This window comes from Paroedura picta, chromosome 4 (assembly GCF_049243985.1).
Source record: "Paroedura picta isolate Pp20150507F chromosome 4, Ppicta_v3.0, whole genome shotgun sequence".
Lineage (NCBI taxonomy): Eukaryota > Metazoa > Chordata > Lepidosauria > Squamata > Gekkonidae > Paroedura > Paroedura picta.
The window spans coordinates 127,348,348-127,374,163 of record NC_135372.1 but is presented as its reverse complement, the minus strand read 5'-3'; the positions used below and the strand labels follow the sequence as shown (position 1 = coordinate 127,374,163).

The following is a 25,816-nucleotide window of genomic DNA, read 5'->3' as shown; positions in this document are numbered from 1 at the left end:
CTGTAAGCAGTCATCTCTCTGTCACCACCCAGAAGTGCCGACCGCCACAAATTCTGACACAGTTGTGAGGTTAACATAGGGCTGCCAATTCTCAGTTGGGAAATACCTGAAGACTTTGGAGATGGAGCTGGGAGTGGGCAGGATTTGGGGCAGAAGGGAACCTCAGTGTTGTATAATGCTATGGAGTCCACCTTCCAAAGCAGCCATTTTCTCTAGGGGACCTGATCTCTGTTGCTTGGAAATGAGCTGTAATTCTGGGGGATCCTCAGGTTGCACCTGGGGACTGGCATCCCTAGTCTGTCTGATCCTAAGCAAAATTACACCCTTCTACTCCCATTGATTTCAATGGATTTAGAAAGTGGGAAACCTGTTTTGGATAGCAGTTTAGTTGAGCAACCTTTCTTGCTTAAACTGACCTGGCCAGCTCAGTGATTGCCCATCTCTCTATGTCAGACATGTGCCGCTTCAGGTATTCCCTGTCCCCATGCTTTTTGCAAGAATGAACCATTGGCAACTCAATGGATCTATTCCTGTGATCCATTCCCCTGTGAGGGTCAGTTTATCAGCTAACCGAATAAACAAATCAATACTGCTTTGGCAAACAATGCATGTCAAATGGGATCCAGGGAGTGTTGCATTATGCAACCCCAAAATATCACAATCCAAGTTGCACATGAGGAACCTACAGTGTTGTGCCCGTATTGATAACCAACACATGGCATGGGGCATGCACCATTTATGTCAACAGCTAATATTCTATAGAGATGGCTATCACCAAATGTTCAGAGAGGCATCAAGGCTTAGGTCCTTATCATTAACATTCGTAGGTTCAGGCTCTAAGAAGTACAAAAACAGCAGACAGGCAGATGAAGTCAGATGAAGATAGGTCTGCAGACAGTTCACACACCATTCTATCCCACATACAATACTGCTATATAATTCCTTCAGCATAATTTGCTATCTGTAGTGCCACCAAAGCTAAGCATATCAATATGACAGGATTAAGAGCCTCTTGTGGCGCAGAGTGGTAAGGCAGCTGTCTGAAAGATTTGCCCACGAGGCTGGGAGTTCAATCCCAGCAGCTGGCTCAAGGTTGACTCAGCCTTCCATCCTTCTGAGGTTGGTAAAATGAGTACCCAGCTTGCTTGCTGGGGGGTAAATGGTAATGACTGGGGAAGGCACTGGCAAATCACCCCGTATTGAGTCTGCCATGAAAACGCTAGAGGGCGTCACCCCAAGGGTCAGACATGACTTGGTGCTTGCACAGGGGATACCTTTACCTTTATGACAGGATTAACATAGTCATGTTTAAACATACTAGTTTAATTATCCATAGTATTATACCCGAATATTCCCTAAGAACACCTGTTAGGTCAAACCCATGGCCCTGCATCCAGCTTCCAAACAGGTATCAGCAAGATTCTTTCCGTAATCCCACAAACAGAACATGGACTTTACAACCTTCCTAATTATCTGGCCCCAAGCAGCTAGTATTTAGAAGCCTAGTCCTCCTACGCATGAAGATTTCAATTAGCTGTAATGGCTGCTCTCTCTCCCAGATTGCTAATCCTATGCAAGTGGATCCAATTGCAGCGCAGTTTTGCAATCTGCGTTGAATGGTGTAATACTTAAAGCTCCTTGACAGGTACTCAATATAGAGTAGCCCACAGAGGGTGTTTTTGCATCGCTGTTTCCCCTCCCTTTCACAGGGCATTTCCATCAGATTTTTTAAACCACTAACTTTCCTGTCAAGTTTACCACACATCCAATTAGGGATAAATTTTGGCTTCTGCTTAAGTTTTTCTTCACTTCAGTCCTCAGTTTATTTTCTGGCTGCTTTATCTGCGGCTTATTCGAAAGTCCTTTGTGGTGGTTTCCCTGCCTTCGCTCTAAAGCATAAAGATTCCATCGGATTAATTCTCCTGACATTTTTTTCTCCTGGCCTCAGAGGACACTCCTCCACTCAAACACAATCCACATTGTACTTGTACCTCCCAATCGGTACCTTCCTCCATCTCTCCCACCCTTTATTTATTTATTTATTTAATTAGTACTGTGCTTATCGACCTCCACTCTCGGCCCAGCCAGCTTGTGGGCAACAGCATCATTCCCAAATAAATATGGACAGGATTACACAATATTTATTTATTTTTATTTTATTTATTTATCATACTTTTATACCGCCCTCCCCGGAGGCTCAGGGCGGTTTACATTATAACAGAGAACCATACATAAAACAGTCTGTAGAACATGTACACCAATAACCAACAATTGCAACCAAACACAACACAGTATAACAATAAACAATCATAACACAAACAGGTCCAGGGCTTGTTGATGGGATTCTGAGGGGGGTGGCTTATTGATTGAATTCTGAGGGGGGGTGGGGGGTAGCAGGGGCCCTTGGTCGCTGTAGATTACATCTGGTCTCGGCCAAATGCCTGGTGGAGGAGCTCCTTTTTGCAGGCCCTGCGGAACTGTTTAAGCTCCGTCAGGGCCCTGATCTCCTCTGGGAGCTCGTTCCACCAGGTAGGGGCCAGAACAGAGAATGCTCTGGCCCTGGTCGAGACCAGACGGACTTCTTTAGGGCCAGGGATCCTTAGCTGATTGGAGGCAGTAGAGCGCAGAGCTCTTTTGGGGGCATAGGCGGGGAGGCGGTCCCTCAGGTACACTGGGCCCTGACCGCGTATGGCCTTGAAGGTAATTACCAGAACCTTTAGTCTGATCCGGAATTCAACTGGTAACCATTGCAGCTGATGGAGAATAGGCCGGATATGGGACCTCCACGGTGTTGCCGTGAGGATCCTGGCTGCTGCATTTTGAACTAGTTGTAGTTTCCGGGTCAGGGCTAAGGGCAGGCCTGCGTAGAGCGAGTTACAAAAGTCCAGTCTAGAGGTGACCGTCGCATGGATCACTGTGGCTAGGTGTTCCGGGGCCAAGTAGGGCGCTAGTAGTTTGGCTTGGCGGAGATGATAGAATGCCAGCCGCGCTACCTTTGTGATCTGGGCCTCCATTGTCAGGGAGGCGTCCAGAATCACGCCTAGGTTCCTGGCAGAGTGAGCCGTAGAGAGCTGCACGCCATCCAGGGTGCAGCTCTCTATGTTCTCGAGGCTTCGTCACGAGTCTTCCTCCAAACTCGCTCTAGCCGTCTCAGTTCCCGTTTCTTGTCGCGAAGCTCCTCGGTGTACCAGGGAGCTCGCTTGAGACGGGGCCGGAGAGGGCGTCGGGGAGCTATCTCATCAATGGCAGTCAGCAGTCTGTTATGCCAGTCACTGACCAGGCCATTGAGAGAAGTGCCAGGAGGCATCGGTTCCCGCAGAGCATTCCGGAATCCTATTGGATCCATAAGTCTCCGTGGGCGAGCTGAAATTTGCTCGGCACCCAACTGAGGAGGTGGTGGGAGCCTTAGCCGAGCCTTTAGAGCATAGTGGTCTGACCATGGCACGGCTGTTGTTGTGACCAGATCCACATCCAAACCTGCGCCGAAAATAAGATCCAGGGTGTGACCTGCTTGATGGGTGGGGCCAACAATATATACCACGAGACCTATGGTCGAGGCCAGGAAATTAACATTGAGAAAATACTGTCCTCCCTGAATAACAATGGACGGAATGTAAAATTATTGCACCAATGACTTCACTGTGAATTTGAGATTTGGATAAAATATAAGATTCATTGTTAACTGTGTGTGTATTCATTCGGGAAGAGACTCAAATAACGAGCCTTTTACCCGTGAGCTCGTTTTCAATGACTGGGCGGAGATGTCTGCCAATACAATTGACTAAGAGAAGCATGTCGGTCTCCCGCGACCACCTTAAGGAGCCCTCTCCGCTCTGGAATGCACCGCGGGCGAGGTCCAACCGCGAGCCCCCTTGGCATCCCGTCGCTCCCGCCCTAGGCTGGCGGGCGACATCTTGGTTCGCGGCTGGGCGCACGTGGGCCGCCCCCTCCCTCCCGGGCCACGCAGGCGTCTTGCTCGCCGCCTCCCCCCGGCCAGGAGAGCCCCCAAGGCCCCTCCCTCAAGCTGCGCCGCCATTGGCCCGGGCGGAAGGCAGCTGGCCCGCCATAGGTCGGGGCGTCTGCGCGCGGACCTCGCTGATTGGCCGGGCCCTCCTCCGTCGGGGGGGCAGGCGCCAGGGGTGGCGCGGCCTGGCCACCGTTCCCTCCTCAGGCTCCGGGCGCGGCGGCAGTGGCGCTTGGCGCGAGCTCCGGCCGGCCTCTGGGCGGGTTTGCTGGCGATGCTGCTCCCGCCGCCGCCCTCCTCGCTGGCTGGGGCGCTGGCGCCGAGCGGCTCTCCCGGTCCCGGAGCCCGTGCGGCGGGGCCGGCGTTTGAGGACGCGGCCGGGCTTGGCGAGCGGCCGGCCGAAGAGGAGGAGGAGGCGGGGCGAGGCCGCGCGGGGGCCATGGCGGAGTGCGCCCACCGCCTGGGGCCGGCGGGGACCAACCTGGAGGCGGCCGGGGCGGAGGCCGCTGCGTCAGCCGCGCGGGAGGGCGCCTGTCCCCGCTGGGGAGCGCAGCACGCCGGAGCCCGGGAGCTGGCCGACCTCTACTCGCCCGGTGAGCGCCTGCTGCTTGGCGGCCGGGCCGGGGGCTTTGTGGCGCCTCGCTCGTTGCTTGGATGTTTCCCTCCCCCCGGGCATTACGTCTGCAGCCCGGCGCGCGTACAGGGGCTTGGCTCTCCCCCTCGCCCGTGGGGGTTGCAGAGAGGGGTGAACGTGGGAACTGGCTGCCTCGCAACAAGCGTGGCTGGGATGTGCATAATGATGACGGCCTTTTTCTCCCCAACCTGTGGCAGGATGCCTGCCGGTGCTTGTTCACCCTTGCTAGTTGTCATTAGAGCTGCAGTGTGGCCTTGAAGGAAAAGTTGGCTTTTCACAAAGGAGTCTGGAAGCGGCTTGCCATCGCCTTCCCCTTCCTCTCACTGTAACCCCTTCCCTGTGTGGTAGGTGAAGTCTAGAGAGCTTTGACAAATTGCTCTGCAAGAACAGCACTGACAGGACTGTGAGTGGCCCAAGGACACTCAGCTGGAGGAATGGGGAATCAACCCCCACTCTCCAGATTAGAGGTTGCCGCTCTTAACCACTGCACCTTTTTTTTTTTAATTGGTGGATGGGTGGGATTGAACAAGCAGTAGACATCTTCCCTTGCATTAATACTTTTAGTCTAAAAATATTTTCATTAATTTGGTGCTGTGTTTTTGACTGCTTAATCAGATGAGATACAGTTGCCCAGTTGTGGCTTGCATGTGTAAAAGTGGCTGTTGATGTCTTGGTCTTATATTTCCTCTTGGATCTGGTGCTTGTGTGTGATGTACGGCTGTGTCACCTAAAATCAAAATCTGCCTCTTTCTAAAATCAGAATCCAGTAGCACCTTTAAGACCAACAAAGATTTATTCTTCATGTTGGTCTTAAAGGTGCTACTGGACTCTGATTTTATTGTGCTACTTCAGACCAACACGTTTGCCTCTACTCATTTGCCTCTTTCTAGAGAAAAGTTCCTTCTTACTGAACTAGTATGGCTGATCCAAAAAGATTAATTTAAACAGGGGGCCACAATGGCATTTGGTGCTTGTTCATTGATTTAAATGATGCGTTGGGTTTTGTTTCTTAAGATCCTACAATCACAGAGTTAGAAGGGGCCATCCAGGCCATCTAGTCTAACCACCTTCCCGAAGCAGAGTCGGCTAAAACAGTCCTGGCCAATGTTTATTCGACTGTTGTTTGAAGACTGTCTGTGAGAGGGAAATAACTACCTCCCTAGACAGAGAATTCTAATCCCAAACTATTCTATTTCAATTTGCTTCTTGGAATTATGGGTGATAGCTGTTGCTGCAAAGTCAAACTCCCCCCCTCCCCCCCAATATCTACCTGGCACCTTTATTCCTGCAATTTAAACCCACTATTGCAATTCCTCTCCTGGGAATAGCTCTGTGTCCTCCTCTCAGTGACAGTCTTTCACATTCTTAAGGAAAGCGACCATGTCTCCTCTCAACCTGCTGTTCTCCAGGTGTGACTTGGTGGCCCTGAACAGGGCAGAAAGATGGGGCATAAGCCCACTGCGCTGGTAGTTGCTGGAGGAGGGGGCTGACTTTGGCACTATGAACCATGTGAAACTACTAGTTGAAGACAGAGGGTGGCCTGATAGCTTGCTGCAGTTAAAGAAGCAGATGTGCAACATTTTTTCCAGCGGCATTCATCTGCCTGACATAGTTGTGATTGCGATTCTTTAATGTGAATTGGCTACCTCTCAGTGCTATTTTTTAAAGATCCCTCCTTCCCCAGGGACTCATCAGCATCTTGGAAAAACAGGATGTTTTTTATTTGGCAGAGGTCTTGCTAGCCTTTGGTAGGGAAGAATATAAGAGGGCTGCCCTCCTCCAGCCTTTGGGCAGGGTGAGTTACAGGCCAGATAAATAATGCTACCGTTCTATTCATTCCATCTCCCTCCTCGGAAAAATAACACACCCTTAAACTGATTTTTTTCTTAATGGGAGAAAGAGAGGTTCTAATTAGCTGAAGGGCTTGCTTCAGATACTAACAATACCATTTGCATTTGTATGTTACTGTCCAGCTGTTGAAACTACTTAAGGGAAATGTTTGCTGCATTGCAAAACACAAGCATATGGCTATCTTTCTATATCAGGAGATGTGTGGAGATACTTTTCTTCACTTATTGGAATTATTGGGCAATTGCTGTCACTGCCGGGTACAGAGATTTGATCTTGCATATTTGTCCTTGTGGTCAAATCTGGCTTTGATTATCCATGGAGATTTGGCCAGGCTTTTGTACAGTGTGCTCTCTTGAGTATATTATTGTGGCTAGTATATTAAGGAATGAAATGGGTAACTCTTATGTGAACCTATGATCCTGCCATCGTGAGACTGATCATCGGTTCATCCTGGTCAGTACTAGCTGCTGTGACTGGCAGAAGAAGAGTTGGTTCTTATATGCCACTTTTCTCTACCTGAAGGAGTCTTAAAGCAGCTTCCGTTTGCCTTCCCTTTACTCTCCCCACAACAGACACCCTGTGAGGTGGGTGAGGCTGAGAGAGCCCTGATATCACTGCTCGGTCAGAACAGCTTTATCAGTGCTATGGCGAGCCCAAGATCACCCAGCTGGTTGCATGTGGGTGAGGAGAGGGGAATCAAACCCGGCTCGCCAGATTAGAAGTCTGGACTCCTAACCCCTACACCAAACTGGCTCTCTCCAGAGTCCCAGGCAGAGGAAGCTTTTTCCCCAGTGCTTGCTATCTGATACCCCTTTAGGTGGAGATGCCAGGGATTGAACTTGGACCCGTGGGCATCCAAAGCAGGTGCTCTGTCACTAGGTCATAGGTACTGGGTGAGAGAAGGCTGGCTGGAAAGCAAGTGTGTGCTAATCCCTAGAAAATCCTGCCTGTGAATATCACCTACATTTGCTTCCAGTTTTGAGCTCTTCTGGTGGTTGGTGGTTTTACGTAGGCATTATGTGATAAGTTGGGACTGGGAATTAGAATGCAGATTTGCAAAAACTTCGGAGGCTTTGTGGAAGTTTCTTACTGTTGCTTGCCCTTTAGCATCTCTTCTCCCCATTCTGTTGAAGAAATAGTATTCAAGTAGAACACAGGAAGGGGTGGAAACTGAGCTGCACTTTTCTGGGACTAATTCAAGTGGGTAGCCATGTTGGTCTGAAGTAGCACAACAAAATCAGAGTCCAGTAGCACCTTTAAGACCAACAAAGATTTATTCACGCCTTGAATAAATCTTTGTTGGCCTTAAAGGTGCCACTAGACTCTGATTTTGTTATTCTGGGACTGTTCAGATCAATATAGGATTGGTATCTTGAAAGCTTGGTAGAATTAACATTTCTGGCAGCCTGAAGCGTGAAGTTCTTTAACTTATGACCCGGTCTTGGCTGGCCTGTTTGGGAAACCGATAAATCCTGCCTTCATTCATGAAATGTCACGTACTTGCTTTAGTAATGCTTCCGTCACTTGTGACTAAGGCTTATAAGTGTGCTTTTTTTAGGTCGCTTTATTGTTGCATTGAAAGACCAAGCCCCACCCAGTCCAGGCCTCAGTGAGTGAGGCAGTGCAAACTGATCTGCTTGTACAAGGAAGGCCTGGATATTTTTGTATTGTTTAAAACCTATTTGCTTCTTGATTGCAGCCATGACCTCCCATGATTCCCATCCTTTCATGGGTGGGTATCTATGTGTAAATTCTATGCCAGCTAACACTCATTCTAGGTAAATAAAACTGGCTTTTGCAAAGGGAACTCTTGGTTCATGAGCCTCTTGGAGATTTTGGAGAAGGTTAACCAGCATATGTCTAAGGCTGATCCAGTAGACATTTTATACTTGGATTTCCAAAAGGTTACCTTACCAGAGACTACTGAGTGAGCTTAACTGCTATGATTTATTAAGTGCATGGATGTTGATTTAAGAAGTGGCTAAATACCAGGAAGTGGAGAGGTTTCTTACTCTATATCAGGGGTAGTCAAACTGCGGCCCTCCAGATGTCCATGGACTACAATTCCCATGAGCCCCTGCCAGGGTTTGACAACCCCTGCTCTAACATCCATGGATTAAATTCAGGATATTAATAAAGATAAATATGTTCTAGATCAGGGGTAGTCAAACCGGCCCTCCAGATGTCCATGGACTACAATTCCCATGAGCTGGCAGGGGCTCATGAGAATTGTCGTCCATGGACATCTGGAGGACCACAGTTTGACTACCCCTGCTCTATATTATCACTATCCCACTGTGTTCACTCACCATTGAGTAGGTCAGCTTTAGAGCAGTGACATATGTACAGAATTGAACAGAATTAAAAAGACAAGTTTCTAGTTGCAGTACAGTTCGGTTAGGGCAAAGTGTGTGAAAAGAGCTGGCAGTGTTCAACTAGCATAGATTTTCCTTTTCTCCAGAGAGTGCTATTCCATCTGCTTCCCTTATTTTCTATATTTTTTCTGTCTTTCTGGTCTATTCTGCTTCATGGTGACTTCATGCTTCATCATTTATTTATTTGATTTATTAACCACCCCTCTCTGCATCCAGGCTCAGGGTGGTGTACAACATAAATTTCTAAAAAATGCTACAATCAGAATATAAGACCATAGCAAGACATAATAAAACACTGTCCCAATGCTCCATCTCAGTATAAATGGATAGCATAGGGTGTTTGGGGGAGGGGTGTGTGCAGTTGGTCTGTGCGTATTGGGCTCAGCCATAGGCTTGGTGGAATAGCTCTGATTTGCAAGCCCTGCAAAAGTTTGGTAGTTCTTTCAGGACCCATGTCTCTGCTGGCAGCATATTCTACAAGGCTGGAGCCAGGGCTGAAAAAGCCCGGCCCCTGGCAGCCAATGCTTCCTGTGTATGTATTGTATGCCTGTGTAGTGCACAGCATGACATTTATGGGCAAGATGTGTACATGCTATGGCTATTTAATGTACAACTGTGTACAATCACAGCTCCATGTTACTCTGTTCACAGAAGCAGCATGGGTGCTTTGTAGGAGGTAGGGCATTGTGGCCCTCCATCATTGCACATAGAATGCATATTCAAGCTCTATTATTATTATATTACTACTACTACTACTACTACTACTACTACTACTACTACTACTACTACTACTACTACTACTATTACCCCCCCCCCACTCTCGGCTTGCCGGCTTGTGGAGGATTACAAGATAAAAATCCCACAACAATAAAACCCCAATAAGACCCCATTAAAACAACAACCAATAAAAAACGTTTGTACGATACCCATAGAAAGATTGCTTATTTATGTTTCAATTTCTATACCACTGCTCCCCAAAATGGCTCATCATGGTTAACGACCTCTCAATAATAAAAGCAATCATTGAAACCCCCAATTACAAATCCCCCTTGACAGCAAAAACTCCCGCCTCCTCCCTGGCTCAACAAACCTCCTGATACCATGCCTCAGTAGGGATCTTCCCAGTGAGGGGCCCAGATCTTACTGGCCTCAACCAAAGACCTGGCAGGTCCTGCGGAACTGGAGATCAGGGTGGGGTCCGTGGGTATACTGCTCCCCCGCCTGCATTGTTATGCCCACATTTTATAGAGCCATTTGGAACACTGAATATGAACATCTACGCACAAAGTGTAGATCTCTTCAAATGCTTGCAGAATCTTAATTCAGGAGTCTAAAGGGCATTTCTGACTAGTTTGATTCTTTCCCCAAAGATTTAAAGCACAACATAGCTGGCATTGTTTCTGTTTTAACAGTACAGCAGGGTATTTTGTCAGGGTCAAACGTTAACTGGATCCCTTTTCTCTCCCCACTAATGAGTAGGGGCCAGCATTTGAAGGTCCCTATCTCAAATCCAATGCTTGGTCTCTCCTGACTTTCCTGGGATCCTGCACTGCTGTTCCAGAAACAAGAAAAGCACATGAAGGCAGTGGGAGTAGCATTTGGCACCAGGCTGTGCTTGGAGCTGAAAGTCTTAAGTCATGGCTCCATGTCCTTGCTGACCAGCAGTCAAAGGAAAGTCTGAGCAGATGAAGATCTCCTATTTGAGAGTGTCATGGTGGCCTGGTGAATAAAATCTTTAGCTGAGACTTGCGAGTTCCAAGTTCAAATGCAGTTAAGCCGTGGAAAAGATTGATGGATGGCCTAATAACGTAGTGTTCAAAAAAACACCTGTCTGTCACAAATCCTCCTTTTGTAGGGTGGGACAACTGTGCTTGAGAGGAATGCTGCTCCTCACTTCCTGGATTTTAAATTTTCTGTGGAGTGTCAGTATGCTGTGTGTATGTGAAGGGGGAGGGCTTCAGCCAGGCCTCTGCCAGAGAGCAGGAAGTTGTGCCTTTGTCTCTCCCAGCAGCTAAGGAGAGCTGTGGCTCTTCCTCCTTCCTCCTCCAGCCATGTCCATTCCCTGTCTCCCAGGCAGTTCTCAGATGAGTAGCTGGTCACTGCCTGCTTCTGTGGCACGGCTGCTGCTTTTCCTATAGCTCTTGATGGGATGGCGAGTCTGCGGAGAGCGGCGGGCTAAGCATCTAATCTAAGAAATAAATAAATAAGTAATGATAAAGGAAATGATTACAGCCTTCTGATTGATCATACAGTTATTGAATATTGGCTTTTAGTTGTGTATTAGAGACCAAGGCATGATCTCTCTTCCCTGCATTAAGAAATGCTGTTTGCTCTGCAGCCTTTTGCCTGCAATGGAATACAGGGGAAAGGGTTTCTAGAGTGCTTTCCAGATACACTAAGGATTTGTCTTTTTGACTGAAATAAAGGGTCACTTTATTTTTTAATAGCTTAGCACAAGCTTGTGCTGGAGGTAGTTCTTAGGAATATGCTTTGTTGAGTGCATGCTTGAAGAATAAGTCTTCATCCAGAGATTCTAGGACTCGCCCTGAGACTTTGGGCGTCATCCTGGAGATGGAATGAAGGATGGGGAATAGTTGCATTGATCCAGCCCTGTGAGGTAGACGTAGAACATTCTGTGCATCCCTCTGTTCTTTGTATAGGTTTGGTGGAGGTGAGTCCCATGTGACTTTTTGGTTTCGCTGCAGCGAAATTAAAAGCACACTAAAAGGTTTTCCGCTCTGGCGTGTTTTCGGGTAACTCTCATGAGGCAAAGGTCGCAGAGCCAACACTCTCCTTTTTGTTTTATCACCTAGCCCTGCTTGTTCTGGTCCCATTCCCGTCTCTGGAAGCTTTAATTAGTGCTCCTGAACTCATGCCCTGCTTCTGCATGAAGCCCTGCAGTGATGCAGCTGGGTGTATCCTGTGAATGCTTGATAGATGTAGGGCAGGCTAGACCAGGGGTTCCTGTGTTGTGGAGCAGGTTCTGGAGAGCATGGGAACATGATTACGGTCTAGGGAGGAATAGGAGCTAGAGACTGAAGTAGAGTACCTTCCCCCACTAGCAGTAAAAGACCTTGGCATAGTGGCTATCTCTGTGCAGTGGACTCTACTAGTCCACATTGGATGTGTGGAGGTGATTATGCTCTTATTGGGGCTGATGGGGCTATGCGATTGAGAGCAGGTCCTGAGTGAGACTTTGGAAAGGGTGTGTGTGTGTGTGTCAGACAGAGGACTCCTGTTCTGTTATTCTAATGCCAGATTACTACTCTTGTGTGCAGATCCTTGTGCACTCTTTCAGGCTGCAGGGACTTTCAGCTGCGGGGGCTAGGGTGGAGGGCCCCAAAGATACAGATTAAAAAACAGACACAGGAGCTCAGAAAGCTTAAAGCCTCACTGTGCAGATTATGGTGAAGCAGCATGATATCTGTGCCAGCAGCATGATTCTGGGTAACCGACTTGAGGGCTGGAGGGTTAAAATATCTGGTTTTAGAATGTTGTGGTTTCTCATGTCAGACTTGTGTCCGTTTATTTGTTATAGGGATAGGGACTAGCCTGTTTAGGGAGTAAACTACCAGTGTGGAGGATAGAAGGGCATCGCTGGCATTTGATAGCATGAATCATGTTAAGCAGATGAGCAGGACTATGAACTTGAGATGTTATGGCTGATGTTGCTGGGTCTAGTGATGGTGTTGCTAGGATTTATATGAGATCAAAGTTGCCATCTTGGTTTGTTGCAGGCCTTGGTACCAGAGGCCACATTAAGTAGTTTATCAGTGAAGGTGAGAAGCTGTTCTCCCCCAGAGGCGGAAAACATCTTGGTGGTTTTCATTCCTCAGTTCAGGGAGGCAGGGTCACTTTTTTTCCTTTTTCCTGTGTGGTGTGCCTCTCTGCCCGTTTCTTCCTGCCTCTTAGTAGGGAGAGCATCTCATCTAGCTTTGCTAGCAGGCGTAATTACTATTTTCTTGTACTTACCTTTGATTCCTATCATTCTCCCTCCCTTCCTTCTCTTCAGCTTGCGCTTCTAGTGGAATGGGTTAGTTTAGTCTCTTAAGAGAATTGTTTTTGGAGCCCACAGTTTCCCACTGTGACTCAGGACCTTCCCGGTGGTGCTAGTAAGGAGGAAGAAGACTTTTTATCAGAGGAGGACACATGTTAGAAGGCAACGATCAGCTCCCTGGGCTGGTGGACATGCCTTCCAAGGCCGTCTCCCGTCTGGTTGGAGTGGGGGAAGCCAGGTGCGAGTCGAAAAGCGCCAAGGAGTCTGTGGCGGCAGAGCATCATCCCCTCAACGTGACTGCTGTTGGCGGCAGCCATCTTGGAGCCTAAGAAAGGAGCACACAGACTTCCGGGGCGCCTGAAATGGCAGCTTCCATGGCTGGCTCAGCAGATCGTCACAGCCCGGTTAGGAGGGAAAGGGACCAGCGCTCTTCTGACTCAGAATCTAATGCCAGTACAAAACATGACACTGAGTTCCACGTGCATGAGGAGTTAGAAGCTTCCTGAGCCCTCCAAGAGGTTCTTTAAGATGGAAGACTATTTAGCCTTGCTGGATAAACCTCTGGCTGCCTTAGAGTTAAAGCCTAATCTACTGGATGATCCAGTAAGCCTAAACGTCAACTTCCAGAAGAGTTTGCTATCACCAACACAGCAGCTCAAACATCTTGGGTAATCATCGACACCAAGGTGGGAGCCCTGTTTACTACAGAGAAGAAGATTCAAAAGATACAGAATCTAGTCTCTCATGTCCTCAGTGACTAAACCTCCACTCTGATGTCTCTGGTGAGCCTGATGGGTCTCCTCATTTGTCTAGACATGGTTCATTGGGCGAGACTGCACTCCAGACAGCTTCAGGCATTCCTCCGCCCACATCACATGAGCATTGTCTACAAGAAGACCATGTAGCTCAGGGTACCATCCAGGGTGAAGGACAGTCTTCGTTGGTGGTTGTGCCCATACAATCTCTCCAAGGGAAATACGCCAGTCTACATGGCTGGGAAGCGATGTCTCATGGCAGTTTGGTCCAGGGGTCCTGGACTCCTCAAGAGAAGGCCTTAACCATAAACCTATTGGAGTCTTCTTGGCTCTTTCAAAGTTCAAGTGGACCCTTGAGGGCAAGGGCACTAATAGCCACGCTTGGTGCAGATGAAAAAACGCCGTCTGGGGCCGTCCGGGGCTTCTTCTTCTTCTTCTACCTTTTGTGACCTGAGCCTCCATGAAAAGGCTCTGCAGGATGGCCTTGACCAGGGTCTGAATGCGCCACACTGAGAAGACAGGTGGCGGCCATCTCCACCATCATACCCAGGATTCAAAAGAGATGACTTTCGCATCATCCACGCCTTGCTCAATTCCTTAGAGCAGTGGTCCCCAACCTTTCTGAGGTTGGGGACCGGTAGGGCATTGGGGCGCGGCCCGCGCCTGTGCGGGCCACGCCCACCCATCGGCCGCGCCCCCGCATCGGGCCGCGCCCACACGGGCACGGCCCGGCCCCGATTCCTTCTCCCCGCCCTCCCGCAGTAAGAAGCTTCCCGGGCCGCAAGCTTGCGGCCTGGGAAGTTTTTTACTGCGGGGAGAGGGAGCCGTGGCCCGGCGCCATGGCCTTCGCGGCCCGGCACCGGGCCGCAGCCCGCAGGTTGGGGACCACTGCCTTAGAGGGTGTCCTTAATTGGTCCTCCCATGAAGCTTAGGTTGCCTATCTGGAAGCTGAATCTGGTCCTTAATTGGTCCTCACCGCCCAGACGTAGAACACCTGCTGAGCCCCCAGACTCCATGACTTTTATTTATATGTGGTTTGTTGTTATTTATATGTGGTTTTGTAATCTTTTGATACCTTATTTGAAAGTTGTTTATGTTACAGTCTATATATCATTCCATGTAAGTTATATAATGTTCAATGTAAACCGCCCAGAGCTGCAAAGAAATGGGTGGTGTAGAAATCTAAATAAATAAATAAAAAATCTTCATTTCTATCATGGCCCCAAGCAAGTGATGTAAGTTTTCCAAGTCTTCAATCCGTAAGGACCTCAAAGACTGTATCTTGGAGACTTATAAAGCCTTCAGAGTTCAGGTACCAGAAGGAATTCTAGCACACTTGGTTCACAGTGTGACTACAACAGTTGTCTTACATAACTAAGCATCAGTGGAAGACATCTGCAAAGCTGCCACTTGGAAATCTGTATCAATCTGTTTACGAAGCGCTACAAAGTGGATCTCTTTGTAGAGGCTGCCTTTGGCAGAGCAGTGCTTCAGGAGATTATTCCTACATAAGCAAATTCCCATCCTTGGGGACACTGCTCGGGGGGGTCCCAAGATGTCTTCTGCCTCTGGGGGAGAACAACCAGTGGTCCTCCCTGTGAGGGATCCTTCTTCCCAGAGGTTTAGGAAGACATCTTCACCCCTCCCTAGAAGTTTCAAGTTTCTCTTTTCTCCATGTGTTTTGGAGATTTGTTTTTTACTTGTCAGTTTACTATTTGCCTGTTAGCTTTTCTTGTCATTGTTCCTTTTCCCACTTCTTTGATTAGATCTATAAGGGTTACTGTTAGGTGTAATTTCTGGCACAGGGCTGGAAGTCTCAAACTAGAGAAAAGGGGAAAAGTGAGCCTGCCTCCCTGAACTTAATACAAAATGCCTTAAAGGTGGATTCAAATGTGGTGGTTTTGAGGGATGGATTTGACAGTTTAAATGGAGAAACTGGTAAGCACTTTCAGTGGGTTGCTTGGTATTCGTGCTGTGATACAATGATGGATGCTAAATGCACAAAAGTTAGTCCTGGGTGTAAACTGCACGGAGCTTTTATTCCAATCCCAGGTCGATTCAATCCCTGCCATCTCCACTGAATGCGATTTCCATTTTGATTTTGTCTGATTTAAATTTTTCCTCTGCAACAAGCATGATTGATCTGGAGTGACCCTACCTTTATCCTGCAATATCCTAGATTGGATATAACCGTCAGTATTCCAATTCCAATGAGCCCCTGCCAGCATTTGATACTGTTACCGAACATGTTGTCATGCTGTGATTATTGTTACAATTGATATTGAAATTGATGCACTTCATTACCCATCTAACTTTCTCTGTAAACGACCCTGAGCCATAAGAGAAGGTGGTTTATAAATGCAAATAAATAGATAAATAAATAAAGATGTTCATGTGTGTCTGTTGATCATGCAACTCATCTCTGAGGCACAGTAGATAAGATTATGCTATGCATTCAGAAGGTCCCAGGTATAATCCCAAGTATCTCCAGTAAAAGGGATCAGGTTGGAGGTGACATGATAGACCTCTGCCCTGGGACCCTGGAGAGCTGCTGTCTGTCTGAATAGACAAAACTGACATCAATGAACTGATAGTCTGATTCAGTGTAAGGCAACTACATGCTTCTAATTGGGAATTGACTTGTCTGGAGGCATAAGCAGCATAAGCAGCAACTTCTGAAAAATGATTTTGCAGCATCCCATGTTCTGAACACGAAATGGCAGGGCTCCTCTCTTTGCAGTCAGCTTGAATATGAGCTTCCCTTGGGATACCATAAGAGTGCCACGGGGCTTCCCACACTGTCATCTTAATTGTTCCTTGTGGACATTTAGCTCATCTATTTAGGGTAGCTGCTCCTTTGCAGAATGTGGGTGTTAATTAACTTATTTGGATGCCATAGAGGCTCTTAGAGCAATACCATATTGTGACCCTCTGCTGCTTTGGTAACATTCTGTTTGTGTCAGGGCTTTTAATCTTCAGCCTGTACCCACAAACTTCATTGACCTCTCTAACATTATTTTGCAGGAGAGGAGGTTGGGAGTTAAACATATATGAGGCTGCTCTCTGCTCATTCTGGATGGTTAAATTGAAAAAGGAAAATGGCATGGTGGCTTATGCCCTAATAGGGAGAATTTCATATATCATTTTTTCTCCAGTAGGTTTCTACATTGGCCAGAGTTAGTGTTAACTGCATAGTATTCACTTAATTAATTATATTTATATACAACCCTCCCTTGCGGTTCAGGACAGTTTACATTGAAACTGTCTCAGGATCATAAAATACAACAACTTGGCTTGAATGCGTAACATTTTTAGGCAGTAAATAAACCGCCGTGAGCCTCCGGGGAGGGCGGTATATAAATATAAATAAATAAATCAAAAAGTAAGAACTTGCATAAACTTTCATAGTACTGTAATTTAAAACAATTTGTTTTGGGACTCAGTTGCATTGCTGCTTCAGATATTTTTATGCATGCAGTTGGTAGTGGGAGGGGCCTTTGGGCTCTGGTTGTTGGTTTTTTAGGTCCAGCAGGGCCCTGATGTTGTCTGGGAGTTCATTCTACTAGGACTATATCTCCCCCACACACAAACACACACATACACATACAGTAGAGGCCCAAAGCAACTTACAACATTTTCCTCTCTTTTTTTATCCTCACAGCTTCTAGCTAAGTTCTAGCTGTGTAGCTGGTCAAAGGGCAGCCAAAGATTCAAGCAAGGGTCTCCCAGATCATGGCCGGACACTTGAAACTACACTACACTGGCTCTGAACTTGTCTCTTCTCTTTACCATGCAGATAGTTATTACAAGCATAACTGCAGAGTTGCAGCTCATATGATTTCTCCCCCACTACTTTTTTGGGGGAGGGGGGAAACATTGCAAACTGACCCTGTACTATAAGACTTAGGATTCATATGAAATATCTAGTTAACATTAGCCTGCATGGTCATGGGGGGGGGGGGGAGCATAGTCCATCCTGAGACTTGGGACAAATATGAATGTCTTTAGTAATTCCAATAAGAAAGGCACAGATTGAAATCATGTAGGCAGCCACTAAAACAATAGTGTAATGTCCTTGTCCCTGTTTTTTTTTTCCTTCAGAAGGGAGAATAACATTGGGAGAACACAACTGCAAAACCCTTGGGAGAAAGCACCAAGGTGGCATTTGTCTTCTGTAGTACATACAGTTTTAAGCTTTCCCCCCCATAAAAGCAGGGATGTCTCTAAGGATGTTTATTTTTCAGTTCTGGAGGCAGTTGGCGGCTGGTATTAACACAGATGCCTCTGTTGCTGTCATTTCCAGGAATGCGCCTTGACGATCACCAATGGTCTCACCCAAGGCCAAAACATTCTCTTGTTGGGCGGGAGGGTAGGCAGTAAAGGAGCAGAGCGTGCCTGGTCTTCTATTGGACTTTGAGCCAACATTTGTCTTGTGATCTTCATGGAAGGAGGAAATGGGAGACCCAGTAGCATCTCATGAGTTCCTTATTGGGTCAAATTCCTTGTTGTGTCAATACTTTGGGGCATGGTGTGCTCTGGAGTGTTAATATTAACTTTTCTGCTGTGCAGCCTGAACTCTGTCCTTCTGATGACATTGGTGTGGGATCCACTCAAGCTTTTATGTATTCCTCTCTGATTTGCATTCAACAGATGTCTCAGACTCCAATACAGATGAGGAGCTCCAAGTTCTAATTATATTATAGCTCATATTATAGCTTGTAATTGTTGTCTCTCAGCTGCCTTTCAGATATAGTGTCCCTGAGAGTACATCATGGCTCTACAGGATAATAGCTTAAAAAAAAAACATTGTATTCAGCTGACTTTTTTGCCTCAGACATGGAAGAGGAAATTGCTCATTTAAACATACTGGAATGTAGAGACAGAACAGGGGGAGGTGATCTAAAATTCTGCTGGAAAACCTTCAAATCTTACCCTAGTGTTCTCAGTAACAACAAAATCGAAAATATGAAAAATACTTATGGCATTTGATAATTCTGATCCAGTACACATTTGGTGTCTGTCAGAATTAGTATAGTTTAAATTGTAGCTGAAATAGTCTGTAGCTCTGAAGATTGATGGTGCCACCTCGAACTGGGTGAACAGGTTTTTCACGTGTGATAGTCCATAGTTACTTAATAAATATTTGTCTCTATGACAACAGAAGTATAGAAAGTATATCCGCTGCAGAGGAGCCGAGTTCAACATATAGTCCGTTCATCAATATATATCTATATTTATCCTGTTGCTCTGGCCGATAGGGAAGACACATTTATCTGTTCAGCTCTTACGACTGATTTATTATTTCAAACTGAGATGACAAAACGTTTCACTGATTTCGTTATTTATTACAATTTTAATAAATGGAATTTCCCCCTTTTTTGTTGAACAGGAAAAAGACTACAAGAATGGATCAGTGTCATCTTATGTTTTTCTCTGATGACTTTCAACTTCTACAATCTTATCTTCTGCGTGAGATGGGAACATGCCTTCTCTGTCGTTGTTGGGATATGTAAGTATGAGTTAGCTGCAATACAGCAGGGAATCTTTTCTGGGACTGTTAATGCATGTTTGAAAACCCAATCCATCATAAAATGCATACAAAATTTTTAGTGTCCTGAGACTAGGCATGTATTGATCTGCAACTGTGGGCTGAATTCAGCAAGAATGTGGAATTTTCTCACCAATACTTTCCGAAGCTTTCATAAATCTGCCTTATGGGTAGATATAGATATAGAATCATAGAATTGGTACCTCCAAGGTCATCTAGTCCAACCCCCTGCACATTGCTGGAACTCACAACTACTAGCCCACCCACAGTGACCCCAGTTTCTGCACTCCACCAAAAATCTCCAGAATTAGCGTGGTCTGGAGGAAATCCCCGTACCATCCCACAGTGGCATCAGCAATCCCCTGGGTATGCAAGGAAGGGCCCCAAGAGACAAACACTGACACAGCTCTTGCTGCTCACCCATTAACAATCTGCCTAAGGTCATAAAATCAGCATTTCTGTCTGATGACTATGTAGCCTCTGCTTAAGAACTTCCAAAGAAGAAGAACCCACCACCTCCTGAGTAAGCCTGTTCCACTGAGGAACCGCTCTGTCACTAACTTCTTCTGGATGTTTAGCCGAAAATTCTTTTGAATTAATTTCAACCCATTGGTTTGAACCTTCTGGGGCAACAGAAAACAACCCAGCTCCATCTTGTATGGTGCTTTGAACTTAAGTGTGCTGTTTTGTAAGCTGAAGATGGTGTCATTTAGCAACTAGAGCAGCCTTTTTCAGCTTTCTGAACACAGACTTGAAATATTTTCCAGGCTTCAAGATACCAAAGAATTTATGCCAGCTGGCCATGCCGCTTGCCATGCCCCCATACACAAATAAAACATAAAAATATGCTTCTCCCCACTCAAAATAGCCCCAGTGTCCAATAGAATAGTGATCCCCAACCTGTGGGCTGCGGACCACATGTGGTCCTTCGACTAATTGGAGGTGGGCCCCGAAGGATGCCTTCCCCTCCCCTGTACTTCATCCCCCCCAGCCCTTTACAACACACTTCATTGTTGTGGCATGTCTGTATCTTATTTTGAAGGGATGTTTAAACATTACCATAGCGTTAGGGCAGTAGTTGAGAGTAGAGGAGTAAACTACCCCCACCACACCGGGCCTCAGTAAAAGGCATTGAGTGGTCCCCAGTGAGTGGTCCCCGGCGTTGAGTGGTCCCCGGTGATAAAATGGTTGGGGACCACTGCAATCCCATCAACAAGCCCTGGACCTGTTTGTGTTATGATTGTTTATTGTTATACTGTGTTGTGTTTGGTTGCAATTGTTGGTTATTGGTGTACATGTTCTACAGACTGTTTTATGTATGGTTCTCTGTTATAATGTAAACCGCCCTGAGCCTCCGGGGAGGGCGGTATAAAAGTATGATAAATAAATAAATAAATAAAATAAATAGAAGACCCACTGGGCCAACTTACCCAGCCACACGGGAAGAAGCAGCGCTGCTGTGGTGGTGGCTGCCAGCTCTGTGTGGCCACCATCCTGGAATTCCCCCATGCTGTGGTACATACGAAGAGGACTCCAGGTATACTGCTCTACCTGGTGTATTGGTTTGAGTGTCAGCTGGAGATCTGCGAGACCCAGGTTCAGGTTCCCACTCTGACCTGGGATCTTGTGGGCTGACCTTGGGCTAGCCACATACTCTCATCCTAACCTCACAGGCATATTGTTCGGATAAAATGGGGGAGCAAATAATGATGGAAGCCACTTTGCCTCCACATTGGGGAGGAAGTAAATAAATGGAAGCTTAAGTATGAACTTGGGCAGTAGCCATTTACGTTGTGCAGTAAAGAACCAATATGACAAAGACAGTTGTGATTCAGGTGCTCCATCACAATCAGTCTTGGACTGTTCCCTGGGTCCTGAAATAAAATTAAACCAGAGGATAAAGGACAGGTCAGTTGATGAAAAAAAAATGACATTGGGTTGCATTTGTCCATCCGGAGGAACATCTTCCTGGATAAGCTGGGTCTCCCAAACTTTTTTGGTTGCAATGAGTAGTTGAATACGTTTGATCTGGTTTGAGTGCTGCCTGAGCATTTGGACGACCTAAGCGGCTTGGCACCACTTACCCCTTAATCCCCTTGTCTCTGCTCTGAAAAGGTGTTGTAACATTGGGTTTACAAATGTACTTAGTAGATGGTTGTAAGACCATGTACTAATTGGAGAGAACTCTCAGAGAGGCAGACTTAAGTGCTTTCTGTGTTGGGTACACTCTGTACAGATATTTCTGCCTGCATTTGAATAATGATGGATTTAAGATCTGTGACTTGACGAAGTAAATTGCTGTGGAATAATTCGTTCTGAGTGTCTTGTCTTGAATGCTGAGTATATTGTGTGTGCTTTGGGTCATGTGCTAGAAGCACTTTGGTTCTGATGCACAGGAAGTTAATTACCGTGATGGTGGGGAGTGCTGCACTACTGAAATGAAATGCTTTGGGAACATGGTCATCTTCTTGGGAGGAGGAGAACATCCTTATTGATGAGAGAGGTCATCTGGATGCTCTCCATAGTCCTAAGTAGCACCCATGGTAAGGCACAAGTTCCATTATAGGTGTGACATCAACAGTCTTCACCAAAGTTGTCTTGAAAAATATAAAACCTGATCAAAATTTATGAACTGAATCCGATTAATTTTACTAGTAAGTATCTTTAAAAATCACCTCATTAATATGCACCACTAATTTTGATAGAAGTTGTTATGTTGGCATTGGAGAGGGGCATGCTAGGTAGCAGATGTTTGAATTTCTGCTTCAAGAGTTCTGTGCAGCCAAGAAGCTTTGTACCCTTCTAAGGGTCTGGCCCAGTGAAAAGGATCCTTCTCCATTTTGCCTGGATCAGACGTCTAAAACTGTCATTTGACTTCATGTAAATTTTGTGTGCTGTCTCTTGGGATAACTTTTGATGAGTGGCCGACGTTACCAGCTCAAATTTACAAGGCTCATTTCACAAAATTCCAGAGTTCTTAATTGTATCGCATCCATTTGGTAGTCCAGACAGACTAGTTCCTTAGCTCTGTTGTTCTTAGCAAATGTGTAAGGTTTAGAAATTTCTTTTTTTTAAAAAAGGAACTGTGGACTTTGAGGGAAAAGTCACAGCACTTAATGGCTCATACCATCCATAGTTTGCTCAGGGTACGTAAGGCAGAAGCAGTTATATATAATTCTACTGTGGGTAATTATAGTGTGCCTGCTGTGCAGGCATCTATTTTTTATTGACTGTTTCTTGCTGGTAGAAAAGAGGGAGAGAAGAGAAGGGCTTTTTTATGCCCTGCTTTTCACTGGCCAAAAGAGTCCTAAAGTGACTTACAAACACATTTCCCTTCCTCTCCCCACAACAGACACCCTGAGAGGTAGATGAGACTGAGAGTACTGTGACTAGCCCAAGGTTACCTAGCTGGCTGCATGTGGAGAAGGAGTATAGTCCTTCATGCTAATTTTGTACACAAATGCACACATTTCTCCCTTCTGTGATGGAGCCTTAAAGTGTTATCAGTTCATTTTGGATAAGGCTGACAAATTACTTGATAACCTTTTGTGATAAACAAGCAGAATGGCATTTCAGCGTCAGCGTGGCATCCTGGCCAGTTCTGGTTGGAAAGGTGCATGCACACTTGCGTGTTCTGTGGCCTGGATTTTAAAGAAGGGCTGAACTACTTGTAGTCAAGGAAGCTTGAGAGCAGCATCGCTGAGCAGTCTGTTTGGACTCTTGCTCTTGAAGGGGTTGCTTTTTCAATTGTTGAGCCAAGTCAAAATGTTTCTTAACAGGCTTAAAAATAGAAAATGGGATGATGGCCGCTTGCTGTTAAATCGAGTGGCACTCGAGCTTTTAGGGGTTTTGTTTATCACACATTATTGCATGGCCCCCACAGGCACCTGTGCCGCAGGATTGAAACATCTGGATTTTTAAATGATGGATTATGACCCCCCACTTCGGGACTGCGAAATGCTCTGTTATGCCATAATGCTCTGATAAAAAATTGGGGGAATCAGCTATGCAAAAAAGGATCCATGTGATAACTAGCAGGATCTGTTTTGCACGGTTTACAAAGTGACTAAGCCCTTCAGGGATCCAAGGCAGACAATAGTTTAAAATACTTTTGTAGCTTTATTTACAGAATAAGACCAAGCAATTACACTAACCTACACCAGAAAGAAATATGATAGGAAATAGCTAGGTTTGGAGAAGAGGACAGCAAGGTCCATCCGATTGCCTATCCTGCATAGATGGAGGAGTTGGGTGCATTGAGGGAGGAGTCAGCAACACAGATGAAACCAGCATCCAAGCGTCGCCAGAGGGGAGCGAGCACACTGGGAGCTCCAAGGAAGGGGTTTTATACCCTTTCTGTAGTCAGATACATGATAAAAAGTCACGTAGGCAAAAAGTGGGCTTTTGGACAAAGGGTGCAGATGCCCCCTTTTGATGTGGGCCCAAAAGGTTGATTGATTAGGGCTGTCTAAGAACAAAGTTGATCAGACAGAATGATCTTGGAAACTTTGGACCTGGTTTGATCTTGGTGACTACATAGAACAATAAATCTTTTGGCAATCTGGCATTAAAGAATGGATAGGAAGGGGGTAAGATGGTAAGAAAGTACTTGTGAGATCTCCTGTTTAGAGGGGTGGGGAGTCAGGAAGGAGGATGCTCTTTGGCATTGCCAGCATGTGTTTCCCACAGATGCAGGGATGCTGAGTTCATGAGGCCAGTCAGTCATGGTAAGCTTAACTGATGCTCTGCAGAGAAAGGTTGGACTCATTTTTCTTTTTGTCTAGGCAAGAGCAAATATCCAAAGTTCAGAGTCTTCATTGAAATAGTCTTGATTGAAGAAGCACACAAGTTCTGATGTCGCATGATGAGCTCTGTTGTCAAAGGTGCTGGTCCAGGGTTTCTGGCACCATGGAATACAGTCTTGAAGGGTCTGGTTTTCATTGATTATAATCCAGCACTGATTACATTTCAGGGGTATGGTTGCCCTGGTAACAGGACCCCCACTTCATGCTCTCTGGTGAATTATAATCAGCTGTGTGTCTCTTACAGTGAATAGCTTTTACATTGTATACTCCAGATGGTTTGCTTGCTTGAATGTTTGTTAATGAGTTGTAGAAAGAACGAATCTGAACTTTTAGCTCACTGAAGTGAAGGGTGCATAATTTGGACAACATACATGTGTTCCAAACCTAATTTGCTGCCAGCTCTTTGCCTTGAGGATCAGAGTGTGTTTTCTGCCAGATGGTTAAGAGCTACATTCTCTAAACTAGAGAAAAAGCTTGATTCCCCACTTTCCACCTGAAGCCTGCTGGTTGACCTAGAGCCAGCTACAGTTCTCTCAGCCTCATCTGCCTCACAAGATACCTGTTGTGGGGAGAGGAAGGGAAGGTGAGCATAAGCCTCTTCGAGACTCCTTTAAGGTAGAGAAAAAACACCTACTGTTCTCCTCTTCCATTATTTTGTGCTTTTGTTTGGATAATATTGCAAAAAGCATGCATGTACTTAATTATAAAAATATTTCAATACTGAGGTACTGTAATGCAGGGGTAGTCAACCTGTGGTCCTCCAGATGTTCATGGACTACAATTCCCATGAGGCCCTGCCAGCATTTAGTGGCAGGGGCTCATGGGAATTGTAGTCCATGAACAACTGAAGGACCACAGGTTGACTACTAGACAGGAGGTGCTTTATATAGAATCATAGAATCATAGAGTTGGAAGGGGCCATACAGGCCATCTAGTCCAAAACCCTGCTCAGCGCAGGATCAGCCCAAAGCATCCTAAAGCAATTCCCTTTGTGTCAAAATTCAAGAACCAAGCAGTGGATTCAGTAGTTATTTTGAAACAACTGTTCATGTATCAACTTTCCAACAGTGTGGCAAAATTATAAGGTGACATGTCAAGTATTTGCCTCCTACTGTCGAATAACTATTGGTGTTAAGACTGATAACACAACAGCTTTCTAGATGTCTTACCTGAGGAATACAAAGCAAGTAATAGGACACTGGGATACCAGTATGGTAGCTTAAGGCGTTCCAACGCTAGGAGTAGCAGTCGTTATAACAATCTTACTCTCTGTTAAAAAGATTGTTGAAGTTTTCTGTTGGGCAAAAAACCCTCTCTGTTAAGAGAGTGTTGAAGTTTCCTGCTGGAAAAAAATTAATATTGATGTCCCTTGAAAAAGCCACACAGCGAAATGCGTTGGAATCTGTTTAATATTCTGGATATTAAAGAACCATTGAAGTTTGAAGACTCCTTAGAAGTCTGTTTATTATATTGTAACAATTGATACGCCATATTGATATCCCAGTGCCCTATTACTTGCTTTGTATCCTTTATATTAGCAAAGATTAGCTGCCGTGGAACTCAACAGTTTCTGAAGATGAGCACAGAATAGCAAGGATTCTAATTTGTTTTCTGCACTCTGCTACACTTGGTAGTTGCACGCTCTGTAGCCATTGGCAGGATGCATACATGCTTTAAAAACAGAAGGGAGGAAAAGAGAAAAAAGCCACACACAAAGAGATGCCCACCTCTTTTTTCTTTATTTATTTCTTTTTTTTGCATATATGCTTTCTTCGTGTTAATAACTTGAAAAGTAGACATGTTTTTCTTTCCCTGCATTTAGCGTTGCTTCCTTATTAGAGAAGCTCTGCAGGCTCCTATAAGCCAGGACAATATTCTCCCCTGAGC

General features: G+C 45.9%; 1 protein-coding gene across 2 annotated transcripts in view; it reads left to right on the top strand.

Annotated features, from left to right (window-relative positions):
• Positions 1-4,109: 4,109 nt before the first annotated feature.
• Positions 4,110-25,816, top strand: part of PEDS1 (plasmanylethanolamine desaturase 1) — a 42,154-nt gene continuing 20,447 nt past the window's right edge. The window contains exons 1-2 of one of the 2 annotated variants that reach the window (XM_077335602.1): positions 4,110-4,557; positions 18,966-19,085. In XM_077335602.1, coding sequence (XP_077191717.1) covers positions 4,239-4,557; positions 18,966-19,085 — 439 coding nt within the window. In that variant the 5' untranslated portion in view covers positions 4,110-4,238. The remainder of the gene's footprint in view (positions 4,558-18,965; positions 19,086-25,816) is intronic. The other variant, XM_077335601.1, reaches the window with a different exon arrangement.